General features: G+C 33.9%; 3 protein-coding genes across 6 annotated transcripts in view; 1 reads left to right on the top strand and 2 right to left on the bottom strand.

The window, feature by feature from the left end:
- Positions 1-17,237, bottom strand: part of LOC136847395 (transcription factor Adf-1-like) — a 129,746-nt gene extending 112,509 nt beyond the window's left edge. The window contains exon 1 of the mRNA XM_067119040.1: positions 15,519-17,237. The gene's annotated coding sequence lies outside the window, so the exon portion shown is untranslated. The remainder of the gene's footprint in view (positions 1-15,518) is intronic.
- On the top strand, positions 764-15,267 carry LOC136847393 (coiled-coil domain-containing protein 191-like). Its single transcript, XM_067119037.1, has 4 exons — positions 764-1,786; positions 8,540-9,275; positions 14,610-14,764; positions 15,017-15,267. The coding sequence occupies exons 2-4, from the start codon at positions 8,544-8,546 to the stop codon at positions 15,237-15,239; spliced, it is 1,110 nt and encodes a 369-aa protein (XP_066975138.1). The 5' UTR covers positions 764-1,786; positions 8,540-8,543; the 3' UTR covers positions 15,240-15,267.
- A 724-nt stretch (positions 17,238-17,961) lies between the features above and the next one.
- LOC136847390 (uncharacterized) overlaps positions 17,962-24,627 on the bottom strand; it is a 31,759-nt gene continuing 25,093 nt past the window's right edge. For all 4 annotated transcript variants that reach the window (XM_067119034.1, XM_067119035.1, XM_067119036.1 and 1 more), the window contains exons 2-5: positions 23,299-23,477; positions 22,713-22,949; positions 20,464-20,706; positions 17,962-18,557 (exon numbers count right to left, since the gene is read on the bottom strand). In XM_067119034.1, coding sequence (XP_066975135.1) covers positions 18,006-18,557; positions 20,464-20,706; positions 22,713-22,949; positions 23,299-23,472 — 1,206 coding nt within the window. In that variant the 5' untranslated portion in view covers positions 23,473-23,477 and the 3' untranslated portion in view covers positions 17,962-18,005. The remainder of the gene's footprint in view (positions 18,558-20,463; positions 20,707-22,712; positions 22,950-23,298; positions 23,478-24,627) is intronic.

Below are 24,627 nucleotides of genomic sequence, written 5' to 3'. Positions count from 1 at the left end.
AGAAGTTTGAAAGGTGTAGCAGGAGGAAAACCTCGCAGTTGCACTATGAATCAATTGTTGGGAGAAGGTGGACAGTAAGATGGAAGAAAGAGAATATGAAGGGAGGTACAGTAAAAGGAATGAAAGAGGTTGCACCTAGGAGCCGAAGGGACGCTGCAAAAAACCTTAAGTAATGCCTACAGTGCACCGCATGAGGTGCACTGACGGCGCTACTCCCCTACGGGAAAACATGAAATCAGCGTTGCAAGATTTCGTTTCTACTCCATTTTTTTGTTGTCTTTGCTCTTTTTTTCCTTTTTCTCACATACGGGCATTTTACTCCAAAGTTTGGTAAAAGAATGACTTTGGGCTGAGTTCAGAGGTCCACGCTAAGCCTTTTAAACATTTACCACATTTATACGCCATCTTCAGGCATATTTAAAGCAACCAACTGAAATTTTCTATGCAAACTCCTGGCCTCGATTTAAACAAAAAAATTCATATTCATATCAGTAATAATAATAATAATAATAATAATAATAATAATAATAATAATAATTACCCAACATATCATAACCTCAGAATAAAAACCATAATAATCAACCCCACATTACGTAGATTTATTATGCCTCCTCTCATTTTCTATCCTCCTCCAATGCTCTTCCTCCTTCCAGCCCGGTCTAGTTAAGGATATTAAGTGCCCGTCACGTAGGTCTTAGAATTATTCTTTTACAACATAAGTTCAATGAACTATTCATTTCATATGATGTTGAATTTTCTAGGAAATTCTATTGAACAGTGAATTAATGTCCTATATTAATTTTTTTCTGTGGTTGGGGAACATAATGTAACTTACGAAAAGCTTTCTCAAGATTAATAAGGAATCTGAACGCCCAAGGGAACCAGAATTACATCAAATTCGATGAATGTTTATGTGAATTTTTTCCACTTTTTCTGAGAGGGGAGGATTACTGAAGAGTGAATAACTTATAACAAACGACATTCATACCATTAGCAATCTGACGACCTAAATATATTTTCGTTTAAAAAGGCAAAGATTCCGCTGGAAATGAATTATAACTACTAAAATTACGATAATTCTAATAATCTAGACGATAAATGGCGATCAAGGTGATATTTAATTATATCTATCACTGATGACGAAGGTGTGCGTTCCCTATTTCAAATCATTCTCTAATCATGGTCTCCGTGAGCTGATTCATGACAACATTTAATTATATCGACCGCCCGAATCCGAGTAAAACTACCTTGTTGACAACGGCAAGAAGCCGTTGCTATGGTAACGAACGACGCTACTTACAATTAGCCTAACGAATCAATCCTCAATGTTTACTTGAATTTTCCCTCGTCTTTTGTTTTCTTTGCTTTTTATTTGCAGGGGACATTTTCAAGATCCTGATATTCACTTACTCTTTCAATACCTATTTACCGATGTTATAAAAATTAATTCATAGGACCCTAAAATTATGAAAACAAAGCAAATTCCTGACATGAAAATGCTATTAGAGCTCATGGCCGAAGGCCGGATTAAAATCTGACTGAACACAGGGAAAAATAAACATATGTGTCCTTCCTAAACATATTTCACTAGCCCCTTCTCCAAATCATAGAGATTTATATATAAAATCATATGAATACAAAATCACTCTTGGCAACTAAGATATAGGATGAGCAGGGGGTGGAATATGGAAAACAGTGACCGTGGCTTCCCCTTCAACCAGTTCCAGTAGAGATTTGGTCGTGGTAAGGGTCAGACGTCAGCTTCGTCGCATTCCAGTTCAGCCTGGTGAGACAACTTGCGTTGATTTCGTGACTGAATGAGCATACCTTTGGCGTGAATTCATTTAAAAATAAATGGGCACAAAAAAAAAAGTTAAGCGAGTGTGAAAACTATGGTTTTTTATATATATATATATATATATATATATATATATATATATATATATATATCTGTATATATATATATATATATATATATATATATATATATATATATATATATATAGAAAATAGATGTGAAAACTAGGCTTTTGTATGTGTATGTGTATATATATATACTGTATATGTGTGTATGTATGTATGTGTATATGTGTGTATGTATATATATATATATATATATATATATATATATATATATATATATATATATATATATATAATATATCACATATAATTAAACCGTTTCCCCTGAAAAAGGGTGGCTTCAGAGAAAAAGTAATGGCCACTGTCACATTCACAATCTAACCACTGTATTCTACCGTACCCTCTATACAGCAGAACTCCCACAACATTAGTCATTTTAAACACCTTTGCAAAAGGTCCATCAGCAGTCCAATAAAAAGCCCCAGCACAATGCGCAAGTCTCACATTTCATGAATATTAGAGCCCATTCTTTTCAATAACTCTCTGAGTCGGCTAACCTTTTTACAATTTCTACATATCTCCACATTTCATATCGTACATTTTTACTCCGCATATGCTACGCAAACAATTCATCTCAGCAGCTTCAACCTTTCATCTTTCCATTGCAATCAATATCCACAATTCCCTTCCATAAAGGACAGTAGACTAAACAATCCTTACATACATAACAAACTCAGCTTCCATACATAACGCATGTATCTTCCCAGTCTTTTACACACACCACGCTAGCTTTCTCAATTTACCTATTCTGTGACAACCCTCTTCTCTCATAGTACCATCACAAATTACCAAGGCTCCTCAACTTCTTTCATTCTTCAACTATGTTAATATCCACAGATTCACCTTCCTGGTTTCCATTTATCCTCATAATCTTACTCTTGCTCACATTTAATCCTGATTTTCTACTACTACAAAAATTTTCTAAATTCTTATACTAGTTTTTGATGCTTCTCTTCCCTATCCCCATTCAGCATTATCATCTGCAGTATCAACCATTCTACACTCCATTCAAGGACCATTTTCTTATCCGACAACTTTGCAACCACTTCTACTGTCCTTCCTCTGACTTCCCAAATCACTCCATCCATAGAGATACTGAACAACTACTGAGACAAAATACCCACTTTTATATCAAACCAGTCACTCTCCCGCTTCCATCAAAGAACATTTAGTTGTTCTACAAATTTAAGCCCAAAATCATATGTTTTCAACACCCCTTGCCACTTTACCTCCCTATTAAGTCTAAAAGACCAACAAACTTTAGCAGTTTCCATGAATGGTTTGCCTGCCAACACTCCCAATTTCCTCTCATTTCAAAAATTATTTTAAAATCAACATAAAATAAATTATAAAATTATATATATATATATATATATATATATATATATATATATATATATATATATATGTATATTATATATATATACATATTTATATATATATTATATATATATATATATATATATATATGTTTATAATATGTTTTATGTATGTATATATATATATATATATATATATATATATATATATATATATATATATATATATATATATATATATATATATATATATATATATATATATATATATATATATATATATATATATAATTTCTGGCAGAGTGCTTATGAACCCTCTATGTAGGTAATTAGAAAGGCTGATATTGACCAAAATTTTTGAAAATGATATTCGCCATTGAATCTACGTTAAAGATAAATGAGTCAGTAACTCGTGTGTGTGTGTATATATATATATATATACACACATATATATATACATATATATAATATATGTATATATATATATATATATATATATATATATATATATATATATATATATATATATATATATTATATACATAGACACACAAGGGTTACTGACATTTATCTTTGCTGCAGATTCAATGGTGAATATCATTTTCACAAACTTTTGGACAATATCAACCATTTTATTTACCTATATAGAGGGTCAGTAAGGACACTGGCTAGAAATTATTTATACCATGCAGTATATGCATGTATTTGCATGTACATGTAGGTAATTACATATTCATAGTCACTTACAATGTATATGAATGCATACCCTAACGGAAGCTATAAAGTACCAAGAACCGTTTTTACTCACTGTAATTGGCTTAATAAAACACAACTGGACTCCTTGTGAAATGTTATCAGTAAGATATGCAATTCTTTTCCATTAACATTAAGAGACATTCCCAATAAGAATAGTAATTCAATAATGTACATTCCATATGGCTAATTCATGCATATTAAACAAGAGCACAGGATAATTTGAAAGTGAAAGAGTTTTATTTCTTTGAAAACTATTTCATTATATATTCAATCAATTACTTTTTGTGAACTTTTAACTTTTAATCTGGAGTGTCGAGAAACAAAAAACTACCTGGAAGAACCAGCGAATTTTTTGGGCTGGCCCGTTACAAATGCCTTTGTAGCGGTTGTCTCTGGGACAAAAAATATAAAGCATATAAATAAATAAATACATAAATAAAATAAACATAAATAAATAAATATATAAACAGAATCCAACGAGATTTTTGGGCAGGCACCCATTACAAATGCTTTTGTAGGGATCGTCTCTATGACAAAACAAATAAATAAATAAATTAACAATATCTTTCATAGTTCCACTTTAAAAATAATTGAAAATAGAATTAAATTCGTATATAAAATCTAGAGAAAGACTGGGATCATTACTTTCGGCGGTTCCATCTATTGTTTGCCAAGTTAGTGTGCACTTATGGTCCGAATTCCAATGATTCAGAGGCCGTAAGGTTGAAAAATCATTACGCTATCGCCCTCTAAGAGGTCGTCCTTTCCTCCACGGCTCCCTTGCATCTATGAGTAAAATCCCCTCCCAGGTTTAAAGGACCATGGAAAAAAAGACAGTGGTTTTTTTTAATTCTTTTGGGAATGAATTAGTGAGATACGTGACACTGCTTCTTAGCGACTCTTGTTAAGAGAATAACGAATAAGTAAATTTCTTATTTTTCCCTAAGGCTCGCGCCCCCCTGGTTAAGAACCACTGTGATATAGTATACATACCTCCTAACTTTCAAAGGAATCTAACAGTAACTTTAGTACGCATCTTATGGATAGATTAAACGTAGGAAAAAGCATAGCCTCCGTCAGTTCTGCTGAAGAAGTGAAACAGAACAGAGGAAACAAGTGTAATTCCAATTATTCAGGTTAAAAGAGATTTCACAACAATGGAAATCGTATATGAAATCAACACCTAGCAAGCTATGGGAAGATTCAACCATTCAAATTCCAAAATTCTTTAAATTATGCTTTGAAAAATAAACAATAGAAATCTTGATGGGTGAAAAGGGTCGAATTGTATAAAAAAAAAAAAAAGTCAGGAAAGAGAAAATTCCTCTACATCTTCCCTCCTTTAGTCCCAGTGATACTCCAAGCTCTTCCCAAGCACTTGCACGAAAGCTACTTCTTTTCTTACTTCAGCTATTCTATGACTCTTATTCATTCATTATAATAACGGGAAAATACTTATGCGAATTAAATACTTTCAACCTTCAATATCCACATCAATATTCATTGTTTCATTTTCCTGGTTTCCATTTACCCTCGTAACTTTAATCACGTTTGTATTACCTCTCAACTTTCTCTTTCTGCGAAAATTTCCAAACTTTTTCACTAGTATCTGCAGTTTCTCATCCAATCTCCATTTACGACTCACTTTCTTATCCCACAACTTTGTACAAATATCTACTGTCCTCTTCCTAACTTTGCTAATCATTCTGGCCGCAGATATTGAATTAATCACGGAGACATTGCAACCATTTCTCAGACCCACTTTTGCATCAAACCAGCAGCTCTCAATCTCTCTAACAGACACAAAATATATATATATATATATATATATATATATATATATATATATATATATATATATATATATATATATATATATATATATATATATATATATATATATATATATATATATATATATATATATATATATATATATATAGAGAGAGAGAGAGAGAGAGAGAGAGAGAGAGAGAGAGAGAGAGAGAGAGAGAGAGAGAGAGAGAGAGAGAGGGGCACTTAAAAGTCAAAAGATGGAACAAAAGGTAGTAGATTATGAAAAAAAAATGCATAAATCTGAGCTAATATATTAGGAAAGTAAATTTTAAATCTTAATGATCTTATGATAATCTGGATAAAAGCAGCTAATAGACGCTATCAAAAGAGGCAGCAGCTTGAGTTAACTGAGTACTTTGAAGTTGTTGAATGTGAAGGATACAAATGTTGGGTCAGGTAAACAATGCAAGAATGGAGGGGTTAGCAGATTTCAGAAAGCCAATGGAAGTGATATTAAAACTGTCAGGATAGCAATTAAAAACTTTTAAATCACTGGAACCAGGAGTTAATGTGATTACAACTGAGATGCTGCAGTATGGTCGTCAAAACATGACTGAGTGACTGACCAGGATACACAAGTATGTTTGGATGACAGAAAAATTCAACAGGAATAAGAATAATTGTTCTTGAGTATATGGATAATTGGACATAAACTTACTTATTATCCAAAGGTGCATGGTAGGATTTGGCCGAGAAAGTATGACAAATGACATCATCATGTGTTATCAAGTCAGATTTTCCCTTTATGGGGTTGGACACAAAAAAAAAAGTATGAGGGATGACAGAAGGATTGATGAGGGTAGAACAGTGCAGGTTTAGAAGAGAGTGTATTTGGATCAAGTGTTTTATATAAAGTTGTGCAAGAAGTGGGAATAAAGGGAAAAATTTGTAGATGGCATAAATGGAACCGGAAAGGGGCATACGACAGGAATGACAGCGACGCAATGTGGAGCATCCTGAGGATATGGTATATAAATATTCTGTTAAGCATTTTAAACTTTTTATGATGAAAGTGAAGCAGGAGTTACACAATACAGACAGAAGAGGGGCTGGTTCGTGAAGAAGCTGGTCTCAACCAAGAGTGTGCTACTTCTCAATGCCATTCATTACTTTCACGAAGGGGGTGATGCAAAAATTCAAGAAAAGGACACATGCAGTTGTAAAGTTATTGGATGCAAGAAAGGGTAATGAATGGGGAGTGAAATGAATGGGGAGAGTGAAGAGGCTCTACAGAGACTACTTTAGGAGTTTGAAAGTGTTTGTAAGAAGATAAATTTGAAAGTGATTATGATGGGAAGTTAAAACAAAGATGGAGCAATAATGTTCACATGGACAGTGGAAGAGTGCATGCCTTTGGGAGTAAATATTATAAATGATGGTAGGTTGAAAGAAAATGTAAGTTACAGAAAAGATAAAGCAAGGAAGGTAGAAGGCATTTAAGCAAAAGCTTTGGAAGAAAAGTGGAGTGTGTATAAACACCAAAATTAGAATGAAGGGAAGTGTAGGTGTTGAATGAAAATGGTAGGGAAAAGTCTGAAGCAAATGAGATGAACTTTTAGTACCCTATGTGTAGTAGCAAGGACTGAAAGGTTGAGAAATATGAAGTTAAGAAGAACTGGTAAAAAAGGTACCCAAAGGTAAAAGACAGATCAGTGTTTTGAGATGGTTTGGTCATGTGGAGATAAAGGATCCAAATATACATTAATAGTGTCGACAGGCCTCACAGCACTCCAGTATTTCCGTTTCCTTAAGTGGATTTTATCTTTATTTATATATTCATCATGTTCCATATTTTTGTGATTCAGTTATACATACATATATATATATATACATATATATATATATATATATATATATATATATATATATATATATATATATATATATATATATATATATATATATATATATATATATATATATATATATATATATACATATACATATATATATATATATATATATATATATATATATATATATATATATATATATATATATATATATATGTATATATATATATATATATATATATATATATTTTCAGTGTGTTATTAGAATATACAATCCTTTTTGCCATCAATTAAATTCACTATGGAAATGGAAAATGATGGGTGCTTACCTTTTTTGGATGTATATTCTAATAACACAATGGAAAGGAATATCATTGAATCTAGCTTTATAAAAGAAAGTTACAGCCATAATATGAATATCATTCAAGGGATGTATAAACTTGATCCTTTAATATCAAAAGAAATTTGTAAATTGTTTAAATTTTAAGGTAGGCCGTAGAGATGTATGAAAATAAGATTATCATATTTGTAAACACAGTATGGGGGCAGCAGTGCTTATGACTTTTCCAAACTCCACCTCCCTGACACCTGTCAGGTGTGGATCTGTTGTCGCCTATGGTCAGTATGTTATCAGTATTGTCCTCTGAGAGTACATTGTGACTTTTAGCCAAATGAGTTTTGAAGGCCACTCGTACCTTGACACCCGCCTGTGGGTGGATGTGTAGTCTCTAACGGTTGTGTATGTTCGTCAGTATTGTTCCTGTAGTATATATATTTGTGACTTTGTAAACTGGATTAATAATATCAATTAGAGTCAAAGGAAAGTTGGTAAAAATGGGAGGGACCATAAAATTTCACACCTCCTGGTAGCATAAATTGCTGCAAAAGAGAATAATTTCTCCCCCTTTCCAGAGACATGGATCCATGGTCATTGGTTGTACGAGAAAGTGAGAGGCACACAGTTCATGTAGAGGGAGTAGTTGCTTATCTCAACCAACAGATCGTAGAAAAAGAGCGAGAAAGGGCAAAATCAACAGAGGCTACAAAAAAGGCAATTTATGTTGTCAGAGAAAGGAACTATGAGACCTACAATTACATAGAGAACAAAGCCAGCAGCAACAAGGATGCTGTAAAGCATGAAAATGAAGCCATTGATGATACCCTATCAAGTATCCTAGTTCGTGCCATGCATCGCAAGGCAAAAAGAAGGGAGATTGAGGAGATAAGAAAGATGAAGGCCTATGAGTTAGAGAAAAAGAAAATTGAAGAAGAGAAGAGACAGTGCCTCGAAGCCAAACGAAAACAAAGCAACAAATTGAGAGAGATGAAAGAAGCACATCAGCTACGGATCATGAAGGAGGACCAATGGCGAGCCAGGGAGGCAAGGACTGCTAAGCAAAACAGGATGGCAGATGAATTTCGGAAGAAGAGACTTCTCCGCTCTTACTTTCAAGTTTTTAAGAAACTCCTGATTACTAAGCATGAAAACAGAATCAAGGCTAGAAACCATTACAGATACAAGCTAGTACAACGAGCATTTGCAAGGTTCATACTTAACAAGGAGCAGGAACAGAGATGGAGGGTCGAAAGGGCAACAAATTTCCACAACATTTGCATCCTTGAGAAATTCTTCTCCAGGTGGAAACAGGTAATTTTTAAAAGAATATGAGATGTATAACAATCACTTTGCTTTTTAATTCTTTTTTATCACTTATTCACTTGTTCTGCCTCTGGATAAACCAGGACCTAAATCCTTCCAGTAAGTCTTACATTATAAGTCACTCAAAAAGGTTATGGACCTTTCAAAAGTTTCCTATGCATGGCTTCTCTTTCCCCTTATGCTTACTTTTAATCTAAACTATTCTTAAGACTGCTTAACCAGCATTTAAAATACCCATTAATTCAAATAAAAGCAATTGCATATGTTCATCCTTATATTACAAATCTACTTTATATATAAATAAAGGATGGCTTCCAGCTTATATGAACAATACGCTGAAAAATCTTTTGAAAGATACAAAGAATACTAAATAGTGTCTAAATCTAATAAAAAGGATAACTAATCTTAACACTAGATGAAATTATTCCTTTTACATTCTTTTACTTAATTTTTCAGTATCAGTGGCCTTTGATGTTGTAATGGTAATATATTTTAAAAATGAAAAATCCATATTGTTCAGACTCAATGAAAGGCAAATCATCATTAACCATATTTAAACAACTGTTCCTTTCATGTAGCTGTTATCAATCTTACCTTCTAAATTTACTACTAATACTACATATAGGGGTCTTTCATATCTATTCAAGATTCTGGGAGAATCAGTCAAAGAATGGCATCAAAGACCATTGAAACTACTATACTTTTAATGGAAAATTCTCAAAAGAAAAGTTAAAAAAAAATTTGGAACTCAGAAACTGCACCTTGAATTTTAACTATATGCTACCTAACTCACACTTTTTGTTTTTATTCCAGCCTTTTACTGTGTTCCTTCAGAGATAGGCTAAGTAATTATTATTATTATTATTATTATTATTATTATTATTATTATTATTATTATTATTATTATTATTATTATTATTATTATTATTATCAACATATTTAGCCCAAACATGCATAATTTTTTAGAAGACAGAGTACCAATGATCTGACCAACGAGCTCTTAATATATACAATGATAATACATGAGGAGAGTAAAAAGGCTACAGATAAGAAAGGAGTAACACTAAACATACAGAATCAACACCAAACAATAATTAATAGATTAACCAAGAAAATTATGAAGACATAAAAAATAAATAAGCAAAGAAGAAGGTTGAGTGTACTGTCAAGCATGAACATACAATTACCATTCCCACCAGCCTTTTAATTTAAAATCCCTAATTCCAACTTTACAAGTTGGATCAAGGCACGTTTTCTTGGAAAAAAATACTAAACAATGATACATGGTGATGACATAATGAACAAGTTCCTTTTAATAAAAGAAAACAATTACAACAGTCATCTTCACAATGGGAATGTTTCATCAAGACCTAGCATACGGGGAAATACTGAATAGGATACCTAACTTCTTATGGAGAAAATAGTCCAATCACGGCAAATTCGCCAATACAGTACTAATTCCCATTCCTACATTCCCATCTCACCCTCCTCATACAGTATAATGATGCTTGAATTCATCACTATCATTATCCAGAGCAACTAAGTTCAATAACAGCAAGATGAGGAACAGACTGTAGGTCAGTGGGTGAATGAAGATTAGAGTGTGGGAGAAATGGCTTAACTAAAGGACAATGGACATGGAAAAAATGAACAATGAGATGATGGATCACAAGAGGCTCTACACCAGATATCAGAGGGCAAGGAGAGTTGGGATAAACTGCAGATGAGGATGTGCATGAAGAAGGATGGACAATAAGGAGAGGTTGTAAGACACCAAAGTTTTTTACTAAGTATGCCACTTCTTCCCCTCCAACATCCTGTATAGTTAAGGCCACCATGGATGGAGCTTCAGAATAAGTTCCAATTCCCACAGCCGGCTGATGGTTGAATTTATTTCTGGTGAGACACCATAATGTTTTTGCCAACCAATTGGTTTGGTTCTGCCACTTCTTCCCCCCAAGAGCTGTTAATCAGCTCAGTGGTCTGGTGAAACTAAGTATACTTTAAGGCCACCATGGACTGCTGAAACTTATCATCATTCCTAGAGCTGTCAGGATCAATCAACTTCATAAACTTAATGTCATTCTCAAACCATGAAAGGATATCAGAAAGACCCCTCTTGCTGTCACCTTTAGAATTTTTAGTTTTTCTTCCCTGGACAGTGCACTCTGTTGCATTCTCCTGCTCAAGCTCTGTCAATTCCTTGTTGGTGAGTGGCTTGCTGAGGCTCTTAAGCAGCTCAGCAACATGTTCTTCCAACTCATTCAACCATGCAACAACCTAACCATGCCATTACAAATAGTCTCCCTGGAAAGGAAGCCCCTGATGTCACGGGCACATGCAAACCATACCTTCCAACTGGGAGGGTTCCATGTAGAAGGATGAACTTCATCACAAACAATTACCACCCTATCAATGTTAGTACTGTATTAAGAAACCAAACAAAACTCTCCATAATAAACAAATAATTGCAGGCCTTCAGCATCATGATGATCCTTTGATTCAATGGCTGGGTGAGGCAGGTGGTACTGAAATGGATAAACAATATCTCTGTGCTGTGGCACCAGTCTTCAATGGCCTAGGGATGACTCAGACCACTATCTAGAAAGAGGAGGATGTTATACCACCTGGCATACTGTTCAAGGGCTAGCAACCAGCCATGTAGTTATAAATGTTGATGTCATCTAAGTTTTCAAGGTGGATTTCCATATCAAATCTAGTACTCCTTAATGAATCCCTTGATGGCCTGGTACTTCTCTCAGTGGTATAAAATCAGCTTCACAGCTCCCTCACTGCTGGATAGCAGAGTATGGGCGATATGATCGTTAGCAACCTTAAATCTAGATGGAGCCCTCTCTTCTTATACTGAAAATTTTATTGGACATCTTTTTCCAGAAGAGATCAATCTCATCAATATTCAAGACTTGCTTGGTGCTTAACAAATGCAACCCCTTAACCCCTCATATTACTTATGACTTCCACTGAAGGCTGACTCTTCAGGCAAGTTAGGCTGATCAGTTATACTGGCACCTTTTAAGAATGACCCCTTGACTCTTCAGGCAAGTCTGAAGGCTGGTCAGTTATACTGGCACCTTTTCTTAGGCTTGGAAGACATTCATAAATGTTATACTTCATTTTATAGATATGTTCAAAATGTTCACAATACTTTATATACATTCACTTGAAGATATACAATATATTTGACTGTCATAAAATGCTCACCAGGATACCAAAACGTAAGAATAAAACTGAGCGAGTAATATCTTGCGGATAAAGGATGCACACTCATTCCTAACATGGGATCATGTATGTGGCACTTTCACACAAGGTATTTAAATGATACAGGTACAGGGCATCCTGAAACTGCATCTTTCCCAGCATTACAATACTGCTTCTTCACCTGCCCTTTTGTGAGAAATTTTCAAAGAATCGTGAGGATTATAGCAAACTTTGGTTAAATGCTATTTAATTTTTAATATTTACTCTTATGGAGCAATTAGCATATCATCAAAGCTAAAGTGCAAATAATCATAAACTGTATATACTGTTGGCCTCCCATTTAAGAGTAATTAGATTAAGTAGTTTCACTTTAACAAAATTAGAAAATATTCAATTTCAAAATTTAAACAAAAACTAAAAATTAAAATCTCCTATTTTATTTCCAACTCTGTATGCAATAGTCCTTTCCAACTTCCTGCCAATGCAGTTGCATGTCTACTGTTTCCTCAGATTCCATAATCTGTAACAACTATTAAGTGTTTAAAAAACTGGTAACTATTCTGCAGCTTTATACATACATTCTCTTATAAATATGGCAAAAAAGCATGTAAGTGGGAAGGCCAGCCCTGTGAGAGCATAATAAATAGTTCATTGCTGGTTAAAATACTTAATAATCATAACAAAAGTGGAGAAGCCTGCCTAAGCAAAGATGACTGCTCAAGCAGTAAAGTTATAACAGAAGAAAGGATTATCAATTCAATCTGTAATAGTAGGATCAGAAAAAAATTTTTGCTAGTTTTGCTTGTGCTCCTAAAACACCAAATTAAATCCAAGATACACAATAAATGTTTGTGAAAACAGTCTATATTTGAATAAAGGACTTGAAGACAATATGTACTCCACTGGATAGTAACTTGAGTATAGTCTTTGTGAAGATTTCAGCAAATACATTGAAATGAGTAAAGCCGAGCCACTTAATGCAAGTACAGGATGGCTGCACACATTCAAGAATCAGGTCAGACTTAAAAACAAAAATTGCCAGAGATGCTGAGTCCTGTCAAGGAAGAGGCCACTTCCAGATTTCTAGTAAGAGAGTTGCTGGAGAGAAAGAAAACCCAGAACAAGTTTTCAACAGTGATGACAGGCACTGTTTTGTAAGCATAGAACCTTCAGGTGCTTAAAAACAAAATCAAGAACCATTTAAACTTTCCCTTCACCACATCAGATAGGCATTGTAATGTTTGCATTTTACCATTATCATAAACATTTTTAATCACAAACAGAACAAAGAAAGATATTCACATACAGCACCATACCTTACGTATTCTTATTACATTAAGTAGGATACTATATTTTATTTAAACTCCTTTATTCTATTTTGTTAATTATATTCTTTGTTTCAGTGTGCTTAAGTACACATTTTGTGATATGTGCTTTTTTTTTTTAAATAAACATTACTATGGGCACATATGAATTGAACTGAATACAGAATTAAGGCCAAAGGCCAAGCACTGGGACCTATGAGGTCATTCAGTGCTGAAATGGAAATTGACAGGTCTGAAAGGTGTAACAGGAGGAAAATCTCGCAGTTGCACTATGAATCAACTGTTGGGAGAGGGTGGACAGTAAGATGAAAGAAAGAGAACATGAGAGGAGGTACAGTAAAAGGAATGAAAGAGGCTGCAGCTAGGGGCTGAAGGCATGCTGAAAAGAGCCTCAGGTGATGCTTACAGTGCACCGCATGAGGTGCACTGACGGGCACTACCCTCCTATGGGTATGGGGACATGTGAATGTTGAAATCCTACATCATATAAGCTTCATCCAGAATAAGTCTCTGGGCCTATGCAACGGCACATGGCACTAATACTGTTATTATTGCCTCCCTTAAACTTACAGATAATGCCAAGAACACTGTTCTCTAATTCAGTGAATAACTGGAAGCACGCTTAAACTACAGGAAAATTCTAATTCTTTTTTCTCACAAGTAAAAGTTATTTAACACACTTAAATAGATACATATTTTTTTGCTAATAATATAATGCACTAATGCTTATTGTCTGCTTTTCCTTTTATGTTAATTAATTTATAATGACATTCCCAAGTTGGTTCAAGTGAGACACCACCAACTTCAAACAGCCATCCAACATCACAGCAATATTCTCCTTCGTCGTTATTTATGGATATGGAAATGGTGGGCAACCGACTCCCTACTTCACAGACGGACACAGATCCAGTATGCAAAAGAGCATTACAGGAGGTATTAACAGTTGACTGAAATTTGTTACATGCTGTATTAGCCCTTAAATATTTTTTTATCTGTAAGTGACTTAACCCTAACATATTCACCTTTAACAAATATGAGTACCTGAACCAAGGTACAGTCCTATAAAACTTAAGAGTAAGCTGCAGGGCTTGTATTGTAATAGCATTTTTAATACCATTACAAAATAGTAATTTTATCTTTTATTAGTATTTCTCAATAATAATCTCATTCATATCACTCATACAGGAATCTCTTGCGAAAGGGAATAACTCACTGGAAGTTCTACATGGAGTACAAGAAAAAGAAGCGAAGAGAAAACACAATAGGAAGCCGCTTGCGAACTCGAGTGAAAGACGTCCTTCCTGACTTCTCTCCCTCCTCAACAGATGATGATGATGATGGTGATGATGAAAATGACAAACAAGAAAATGAAAGGTGGGAAGCAATGATCTCTGTAATGACTTTCTGAAATTCATAAATTTTAAAAATACAGTGTACTTACTCTATTTTTACCCCCAACATATAATACAGTAGTTAAAGAGTTAGTTCTAGGATATTCACTTATGAATAAAAGATATGCTACATAAAGCTCTCCACCACAATGTGGCACTAAACATGCTGACATCAACAATGATACAAGACATACCTGGAGAACCTGAAAATCTAATGAAAACAGGTCTGAAAATTACAAAGATAAAATATAAATGTACAACAAAAGGATAAAAACCTGAAAACTGGAAAAACTTACAGCTAGAAAATCATATGTAGTCACAGTCCACAGACCTCAAATGGTTACTGTAAATGGGTCATGCCAACCATTACCTGCAACCTGCAGAATAACCAATACTGTAGTTTTCAGCTCTTTAATATAATTATTGGTAAGTTAAATAAAACATGATGAATACCTCCACAGAAAAAAAGAAATTAGGGAACCCTACCATCCCAACACAAGCAAGAGAGGAAAATCATTAATAGCAAGTATAAAACCAAGTACACCAACCTAGACCCCTTAGCCTCAAAATATGCAGCTTAGATCATTATTAGTGCCTCGCTAATAAACAAAAATTATTAACTAAAAAGAAGTTGTTAGGAAATTGTCATAAGATTATAAGAAACACTATAAATGTACTTAAAATAAGCAATTTTTCCAATTACAACACTAAAATACAGTATACTGGTAACCACTGGAAGTCACATTATTCATTCAAAGCCTCATTGTGCACCGTTTAAACCATAATAATTATTTTAAACTAACGGTCAAGTTACTTTACAACCAGTTATTAACATTATGAACTAGAGCAAAAGATGCATATTCAAACTTTTCAGTTTCAGTTGGTTATCATGTCAGTCTAGCATGCAGTTTGAATTGCAATGGGTAATTCACATTGTCACCATTCCACATTTTTCTTAGGAATAAAAACTAACAATGCTATGAGCCAAAGGAGACACTGTTAGTCACCTACAACCTGCTCAAGTAAAGAATGCCATCCCTATGGCAGCAAAGATTTTTGGCTAAATATTCTGGTCAAATAAATGAATAGATACAGGTTAGGTTGATGGAAGCAGAAGTATATTTCTACCATGCTATTTACACTGAAATAATCATGCATTTTCCAACATGGTGTACAATGCAGTTGATCACTACAGTAGTATAATTATAGTATCTCATGTTTAACTCTTTGATGTTATACAAGCATTCAGGCTTCAAATGACATTGTCAATCAAAAATTTTAAAAAGTAAATACTGTACCTAGCGATGCTTTAGCTCTCCCATGTAAGCAGGGGCTGTTCTAAGTACATTCTAATACACTGTCATTAAACAAGTCCAAAATGGGAAATTTTTGCCTATTTTCCTCGTCTTATACATGCCATACCTGACATAAATAACAGTATATTTATATATTTCATATCACTGGAATGGAAATTTACCATAATTTTTCATGGTGCAAACAGAATTAATGAATACCCATGATGTTTTTTTAGAAAATATTTATTCAAAAAGAAAAGGAATCTGTCCTCAGCTTTCTTTTAAATTTTCACACACCAAAAGAGAAAACTATTTGGCTTCAAAATGAAACCAAAGACAGCATTCTACCACAAAAATTACAGCTGGCAATAAGAGATAGATTGTAAATGGTAAGCCAGAAAAGTTTGCATTTAACCATACACAAGTTTTGGACTCCCAAAAATCTTAGGCGGCTTTAAAAAAAACCATAAAAAAACTTGACAATGTTTCACCTAGTCCAATAAGGGTACACATTCCTTTACAAATCAATTTTCTCATTTACCACATCAATGACAAGCCCTGGAAGACAATTACCTTGTTTTCTTTCATAACACCTGCAAAACTTTTATTATTTACATGCCATAAATTCTTGTCTTCAATCAAATTATTGAATCAAGATGAACTTTTTCATCCCTTCTTGGTACACTTTCATATTTTGGATGCTTAACCTTTTGCCTCCTTACTTGAGAGGATTGAATATAGGATTGAATATGATATTTCTTTTGATCACATCTCTCGATTCTCCTGCTCTTAAGAGAAACATTCCCTCCCATAAGGGGTGGTTCTATCACTCCCTGCATAATTAAGCCCCAGCCTTCCTCTTCTTGCATTTCCTTTTTCCTGTGTACTTCACGCCTGGCCGACGAGAGGGTATTAAAATGCCCATACCACTTGACTTTGCACTTTATATAAAAAGTTAAAATTTATTACTGGTGCAAAAGAAGACACCCACATCCTTCTGTGTGTATTCATCTTCCTTAAATTCAGTGTAAATCATTTAAACACTTCAAATTCCCTAATCTGCTAATAAAATAAGAGTACTGTACTTCTGAAGTGAATGCTCTGTACAACATTCACATTTCAATTTTTCCAAAGACAAAAATGCCACCTTACTGTAAATTTCTAATACAGTAAAACTAAGGCATAGTTCTGAGCATGAAAATAACTTTTTGATAACAGCATGCCTAAAAAATCAAAGTGCAAAGAAAATAGTAAATACTTTGTACGACTGTCAAATGAAAATCTCTTCACCATATTACTCACGAATTAATAGCTTCTTAAAAGGAAAACTAACAGCAATACAGTTTAGAACTTCAGTAAGACACTGAAACAAAGGCATAAAAACATTTGCGATTTCATATGACATAACTACATATAAACAGAAAGGAACAAAATAAACAAAGTGTTGAATATATGATAACATATTTCTCAATTTAATTATCTACAAAGCTACAAAAGATCATCACCTGTTAACTTGTCTTTCACATCCTCCTCTTCACTTCCACTATCAGTTTCCATGGGTTTACTTGTACTAGATTCCCCAAGGGTAAACTGTCTAATGCTCTGGATACGTGACAATATATCACTATCTCCACCTGATTCATTGGCATCTTCATTTTCGTCATCTCTGTCTTCCTCCTCCATTTTTATTTCTTCATCTGGACCACCAACTGAACTGCTTACCTCCTCATCTGATTCATTTGGAACTTCAAATTTAAATCTGTTTTCACTGCGAATCTTCTCCTTAGCCAAATGTCTTGAGTACGTCATATCTGAGGACAAATTTTTGGTGTAGCCATCAGCTTTAACTAAACCTTTTCTTTTTTCCAAGTCTTCATCTACCAATCTCTGAACCATTTCTGCAAAACTTTTGGCTGTTTGGAATGCATTTTTTATGCACATCATGATGTCCTTCCGGTCTAATAATACACGGCCAGGGAAAACTAAGGATGTAATTTCGCCATGGGGATTAAGACCAACAACCAGCTTTCCTGACATGACCTGTAATTACAACAATAATTCAAGAGTGATTAATAATCTTTGATATAGGGACAATTACTAAGATCTACTACACATAAAAGGCAATACAAGAAGAAAGTGAAAAAAAATATATACAAAACTGTGAACACCACATTACAAGCAATGAAAATATATACTGGTAAGCTATAAAATATTAAGAAAAACATAAGCTGAATGAACCAGATATAAACTTTTCCCAAATCTTCATTAAAATGCATAAAACTGATGTATATCTGAAGTAAACTAATTTTTGCTTAAGCAATTAACCACTAACTGTGAATAAGTTTATGGTAAACCAAAAAATAATAATGAATGCAGAGAGGAAATATACCATTCAGTGCAATAATTACAGTATCATATTTTGGCAATATATGTAAAATGGATAAGATGGAGAGGGATACAAGGCATGTACAGTAGTACTGAATCGAGCAGAAACATGGGCTCTGATAAGGAACTATTATTGTCAGTAAATTGTTCAACAAGACCACTGAATTAACACCCTTAACTATCATACAACTGGTCCACTGAGTTTTTCTTGATGAATTATATTAGATATTACTTTAAACACTGCAAATCCTTACAAGTTTAATAACTGACTAAAATGAAGATTTGAAGATTTTGATAAAATTTCTTCTGATAATTTATAAAAGTTGTTGCTTGACAGTTGGACAATCACTAAAGATATGCTTAAAGATATCTACATCCTCTACATTAAGAGACTGGTTCATGTAGGTTATTCATCAAATACCCATAGGTCAGAGGATTGCAATCAATTTGATGGATGGCAATACTATTATTTTGTAAAATTCTTTTTGGAAAGAAAATTCTTTTTGGAAAGACCACCACAGACCCGGTGGGTTTGATTTTTTTATTTGTTATTGTCAGATTCATTATTCCACAAAGCTGCCAATTGGTTTTAGAGATAGAGTATAGTAGTGACAAATCACTGATAGGAACAGGAATATTTGATCTAGTCATGGTAACTACAGCCTCTATCATCATCCTAATTTCCTTTAATATCTACATGAGCAATGACCCACAATTTCAACCAGCTTCATTTAATTTGTGGAATGAAAAGTCACTTTGCTGAACACAGATTTTTAGAACAATAATTTTGAAGGGCTTCTTAATCAATTTTAGTCACTGAAAACAAAGATTTGTGGTGGCATATCTTATTAAAAACAGATTTTGAAAAGGTTTAACAACAGAGTATTAAGGGTCATGGCCAGAGTACCGTGGGAAGATCATATTACAAATGAGGAATTGGTGACCTGGTACCAAGAGTCTGGAAAAATGTCTGAGATCTCAAAGACTGAGATGGTTTAGACAAATGACAGGATAATGAACTTACAGCATGCTATATAGGTACGTCCAATTCTCAGTATGTAACTTATTAACTCTGTGTCATTCAATATACAGTACAATGATTAGTGCACTAATTCCTATGAGGCCTTAATCTGCTGTCAGAAGCATCAATCTAGATTATTATTTATTCATTACAAAGCATTTTGCAATTCTATAATGGCAATTGTGTGTAAAAAGACTTCTAAGTTTAATGATACAGTTTTAACTAAACTGACTGCATCTCCAATTCTTTAAGTGACTACACTGGCAAGGATCCACCAGAGATCAACACTTATACCAGCTTCAAACTATAATTGACCTGTTACACAAGATAATTTTAGGACAATAACCATTAAAAACTGCACTGACTATAACTGTGGGGTATCACTCTGAAGAACAAGCAATCATCAAGTGTATAAGTATAGTATGCCATGCTCTCTACAAGCACAAATTCCACTGCTTGGTGTTGCCTGAGGAAAATTCAAAGGGACTCTGCAAATACTCCATTCATCTCTACAACATACAACAATAAGACTGTCCTTACCCTTTCTTCTTTGTCCGAAGGGTCCAAAAGCATGTGTGTTTTACCATCAATAACAAAAAAGGCATAGGTGAGACACACTGGAACTTTTTTCATATATGTTGGTATTGGTTCTCGTTCCTCTAATGTGTGTACTGTAACACGACCATCTTCTTCAACTGACACATCTGGACGATTGAAATGTCTTAAGGCTGCTACAGCAGCGATATTGCACGCATCTCCAAGATTTCCCGCATGATTCAATACCTAGAAAGTAAAATAACTTTTAGATAAGTAAAGGCTGTTTTAAAGGCCAAGTACAGGTATCTAAAACCAGCACAGCATTCAAATTTCTCTCCATTTAGTATAAAAAGTGAAAATTCTTAGAGCAATAGTGGAAAACATTTCAACATGCTTTATGAGGAAAAAAATGTCATGCTAACTCAATATGAACTACTCCCTCCTAAATGAAGATCAACTGTATTTTGTAAGTGATAAAGTTTATAAGGAATAGTGTATTTGATTTGATCAACCATACTTTGTAACTGATAAAGTTTAGGTAGTGCGCATTTGATTTTCCTTGGTGCCAGTGAGAATTTATGGTTTGGCAGCAGTTCAAGTTCAGCTAATCTAATGAATATTTTTATGATAAAATTAATTATTTGGATACTTACCTACTGTTAAAGTTAACTTGCATCCTCGAGCCATCAGGTGTGATCAGCATTCAATATGAACAAAATAACACTTGGCTAACCAGCTAGGATTGTCTCTGTAATCACCTGTTTCCCACCAGGTGGCACTGGAATGTTTACTTTCTTGTCAGAATTCTTCATGACCACCCACTAAGATGTGGGGAGGCTGGGTGGGTGGGTTTCCATTTTAACAGTAGTTAAGCATCCAAATAATAAATTTTATCATAAAAATTTTCATTATTAGGAATGAATCTTACCTACTGTTAAAGTTGACTCACTACCACATTGAATAAGGATGATGGGTTAGTCCAGCCAGAGAAACAACTGTTCAGCCAAGTGAGGGGGAAAAAGGTTTCTAAACATTCTTGCCTGTTGCGTGATCCTTACTGTTAAGTACTGTTGCCAGACGTTGGAACCACAGCAGGGTGTTAAGGCCCTCATTGCAAGAATTTTCAGGGGATCCTTACAAGGAAAAAGGTTAATCACTATGGGCAGAATCACGATTTCACCTTAATATATATGGTCAAATTTGTAACCCATAAAAGAAGAATATTTCTCAGTTACCATTATTTTTTCCTGAACCACATGGGGAGCAACAGAAGGCAGAGTAGGAGAAGTGCGAGATGAATTAACCTGTCTAGTTATGGAGGAAGAGGAGGAGGAGAAGCAACATCAGAAGATAAAGGACGACTGAGTAGGCTCATGGCCTGCCCTAGCGAACTATGTAATCAATCAGCCTCCCGTATCTTCCAATACTTCAGAAAATCAGTCACAACCTCATCAGATCACTCCTTATTTTCTTCACAAAGAGAAGAAAACCACACTCATGCCTCAACAGCTAGGCTAATACACACATGCCATCATGCACAACCAAAACATTTGGTTTACACAAACTTTTTCTATACATGCTAAGGCTTTTATCCCCGCTTGCTGTAGATGACATACTGTAATGCAAAACCAGAAAACAACAATACCATACAAGAGAAAATCAGCCAGAAATAGTCAAAATTATTACTAATGCCTATTCACACCATCTGCACAAGGACAAGGCATGAAGAAGTCTGACAAGAACATAAACATTTCAATGCCACCTGGTAGGAAACAAGTGTTTAGGGAGACAGTCCTAACAGGTTAGCCAAGCAATATTTTCTTTATTTTGAGTGCAGATTGCACCTAATGGCATGAAGATATACGCTAGCTTTAACAGTAGTTATGTTTCATTCCAAATAAAAAGTTTATTACTATGTAATCTGAAATACAAAACAGTGAACCAGATTGGCTGTGAGTATATTATGATGACAGGTCCACTTTAAAGCAACCTTCACATTATATTTTGTATTAGTATAATCAAGCATTTTTTTTTTTAAACTGAACTTTTTATAACCAAGAACCTTGGATCTAAAGTGTAAATGTATATATAAAATACAGCAATTGGTTTTTAATATTTTTTAAAATATCTCATAATTCTCATCTTTCACAGAGTGAAGGTGCAAACAAATAAATCAAATTCACTATTAGAATATTTGGAACTTTTGAGTGCAAAACTAAAGGATAATAGAGGATGCAGTTATCACCACTTACAGTAACATCAACACGAAACTGCCACACACTTTCTTCTGCCATGATGCACAAGGACTCCACATCAAGACATCTTGACTCTTTAATATTCCTGTCAAGAACTTGTTGCAATTCATCCACAAGGTCAATACCCCTTCCTGCTTCAAAATGTGGGGCTGCCATGGGAGATAAGTGAACAGCTATTGAAATTTTCCCTTCATTAGGACGAGATGGCCTAGGTTCAACAACTTCACATGTTACCTGCAATCATAATGCATTAGAAGATATTATGATCATTTTATTGAATAATCTTACCTTAAAATACACATATATTGTTTATAAATAATGATGTACAAAAAGATTGTTCCCCAAGAGTAAGATATCAGAACAGTGATGTAAAACAAATAGGAAATTACTTCAAAAACAATAATTTATGTGAGGCTTGCCATTATTCCAAACTTTAAATCTTCCTTGACCAAAAAATTAAATGTCACTTAAAACATACACAAAAATTAAAAACTTCTAGTATCTTATAAGATACACAAAATATCTAACTGCATCAGGTTACAAAAACTCAAACAATATACTGTAGGTAATACAGCAACCTTACCTGAGCTAAAACTCTGGTCTGGCCAAGAGTTACAGTACAACTTCCATAGTCCTTGCCAAAGCTGACTTTTATATGACGAACTTCTAGGAATGCCCGGTTGTCGTGCCTAAGCCCTCGAGATATTGCCGATATGACAGATTCCCGTTCACAAGTACTCAAAGGGATTTCCTTCATTTTATCTAAAAGTAGAAAAAATGTACAATACAAACCACTGTACATTACATTTCAATTTTTCATATATGTACACAAAATTGTGTACAACTACAAGCACATACCACAGTGGGGTCCCAATAGAAAATTTTTATTAAATTACTCCACTAATGAGCCAGTATTCACATCAAGTCTCTGTTTTATATCAGTTATTTATAACTTTAATAAACATGTTTTTCTCCAAAGCCTGATTTCTGTGCAAAATTATCATCAATTACACTAGCCAAATATCAAATTTAAACCATACAACAAACATCAGGATTCAATAATATTTATTCTGCGAGAGGCAATAACACTTATATAGACTTTAAACTGAATTATATGTAACATATTTTCTATATACCCTTGAAAATCTACAACAACTCCACACAATGTCACAAAAAGAATGCATTATTTTAACATAAAAGACTAATTACAAGACACCAAAAACATTTTTTATTTGCAAGTTTAGGTAGATTCTGTGCGAGAGGTGTCTTAACTTTATAAAAACACATTAACAGTACTATGACACATGCATGTGTCCAAACAATTTTAACTCTTCACGGTGGTGAAGACCAGTAAAATATGTCACTGGTTGGTTTACAGTAAGTCGATAACAGCTGCATGTAGTTCACTGTATAAAAATTCCTACCTTATCTATAATCTCATCGCTTTCTGTATGAACATAAACCACTAGTTTCAACATTTACAACACAGCTATCTAAATTTAAGCTAACCTAATAATAATAGTCTACAAAACAAAGTTTTAGGACACTCAGAAACTCCCAGTAAGTTGTTGAATTACATCATTCAACAATGTAGACTTTTAAAGGAGATAACTGGAAATGCTTGCAGTACTTATTCCAAGCCATGTTGGGCTCCAGTCACATGAACATTCAAGTAAATCTAATAATCTTATGAACTAGAGCCTACATTTATATTGCTGCAAAACTCAAAGCTATGGTTTCTAACGCATTTATATTACAAAATTTCTAAGTACTGCAAACAGCATACAAATTAATTGCAACTGCAGTGTGTTATACAAAAAATACATTAAGAATCTTATTACAAATACAGTGAGATACAGTTGTTCAAAACAACAAGCACCACAAACTGCTACATTCTTATCAATTTCAAACA

The sequence above is a fragment of the Macrobrachium rosenbergii genome, chromosome 16 (assembly GCF_040412425.1).
Source record: "Macrobrachium rosenbergii isolate ZJJX-2024 chromosome 16, ASM4041242v1, whole genome shotgun sequence".
Taxonomy (NCBI): Eukaryota; Metazoa; Arthropoda; class Malacostraca; order Decapoda; family Palaemonidae; genus Macrobrachium; species Macrobrachium rosenbergii.
This window is presented reverse-complemented; position numbering and strand designations above follow the sequence as displayed.

Coding starts and splice junctions, on each gene's coding strand:
- LOC136847393 (XM_067119037.1), top strand. CDS start 8,544: ATGGATCCATGGTCATTGGTTGTACGAGAAAGTGAGAGGCACACAGTT. Junction 9,276..14,609: donor TCTTCTCCAGGTGGAAACAG/GTAATTTTTAAA, acceptor GACATTCCCAAG/TTGGTTCAAGTGAGACACCA. Junction 14,765..15,016: donor GCAAAAGAGCATTACAGGAG/GTATTAACAGTT, acceptor TCACTCATACAG/GAATCTCTTGCGAAAGGGAA.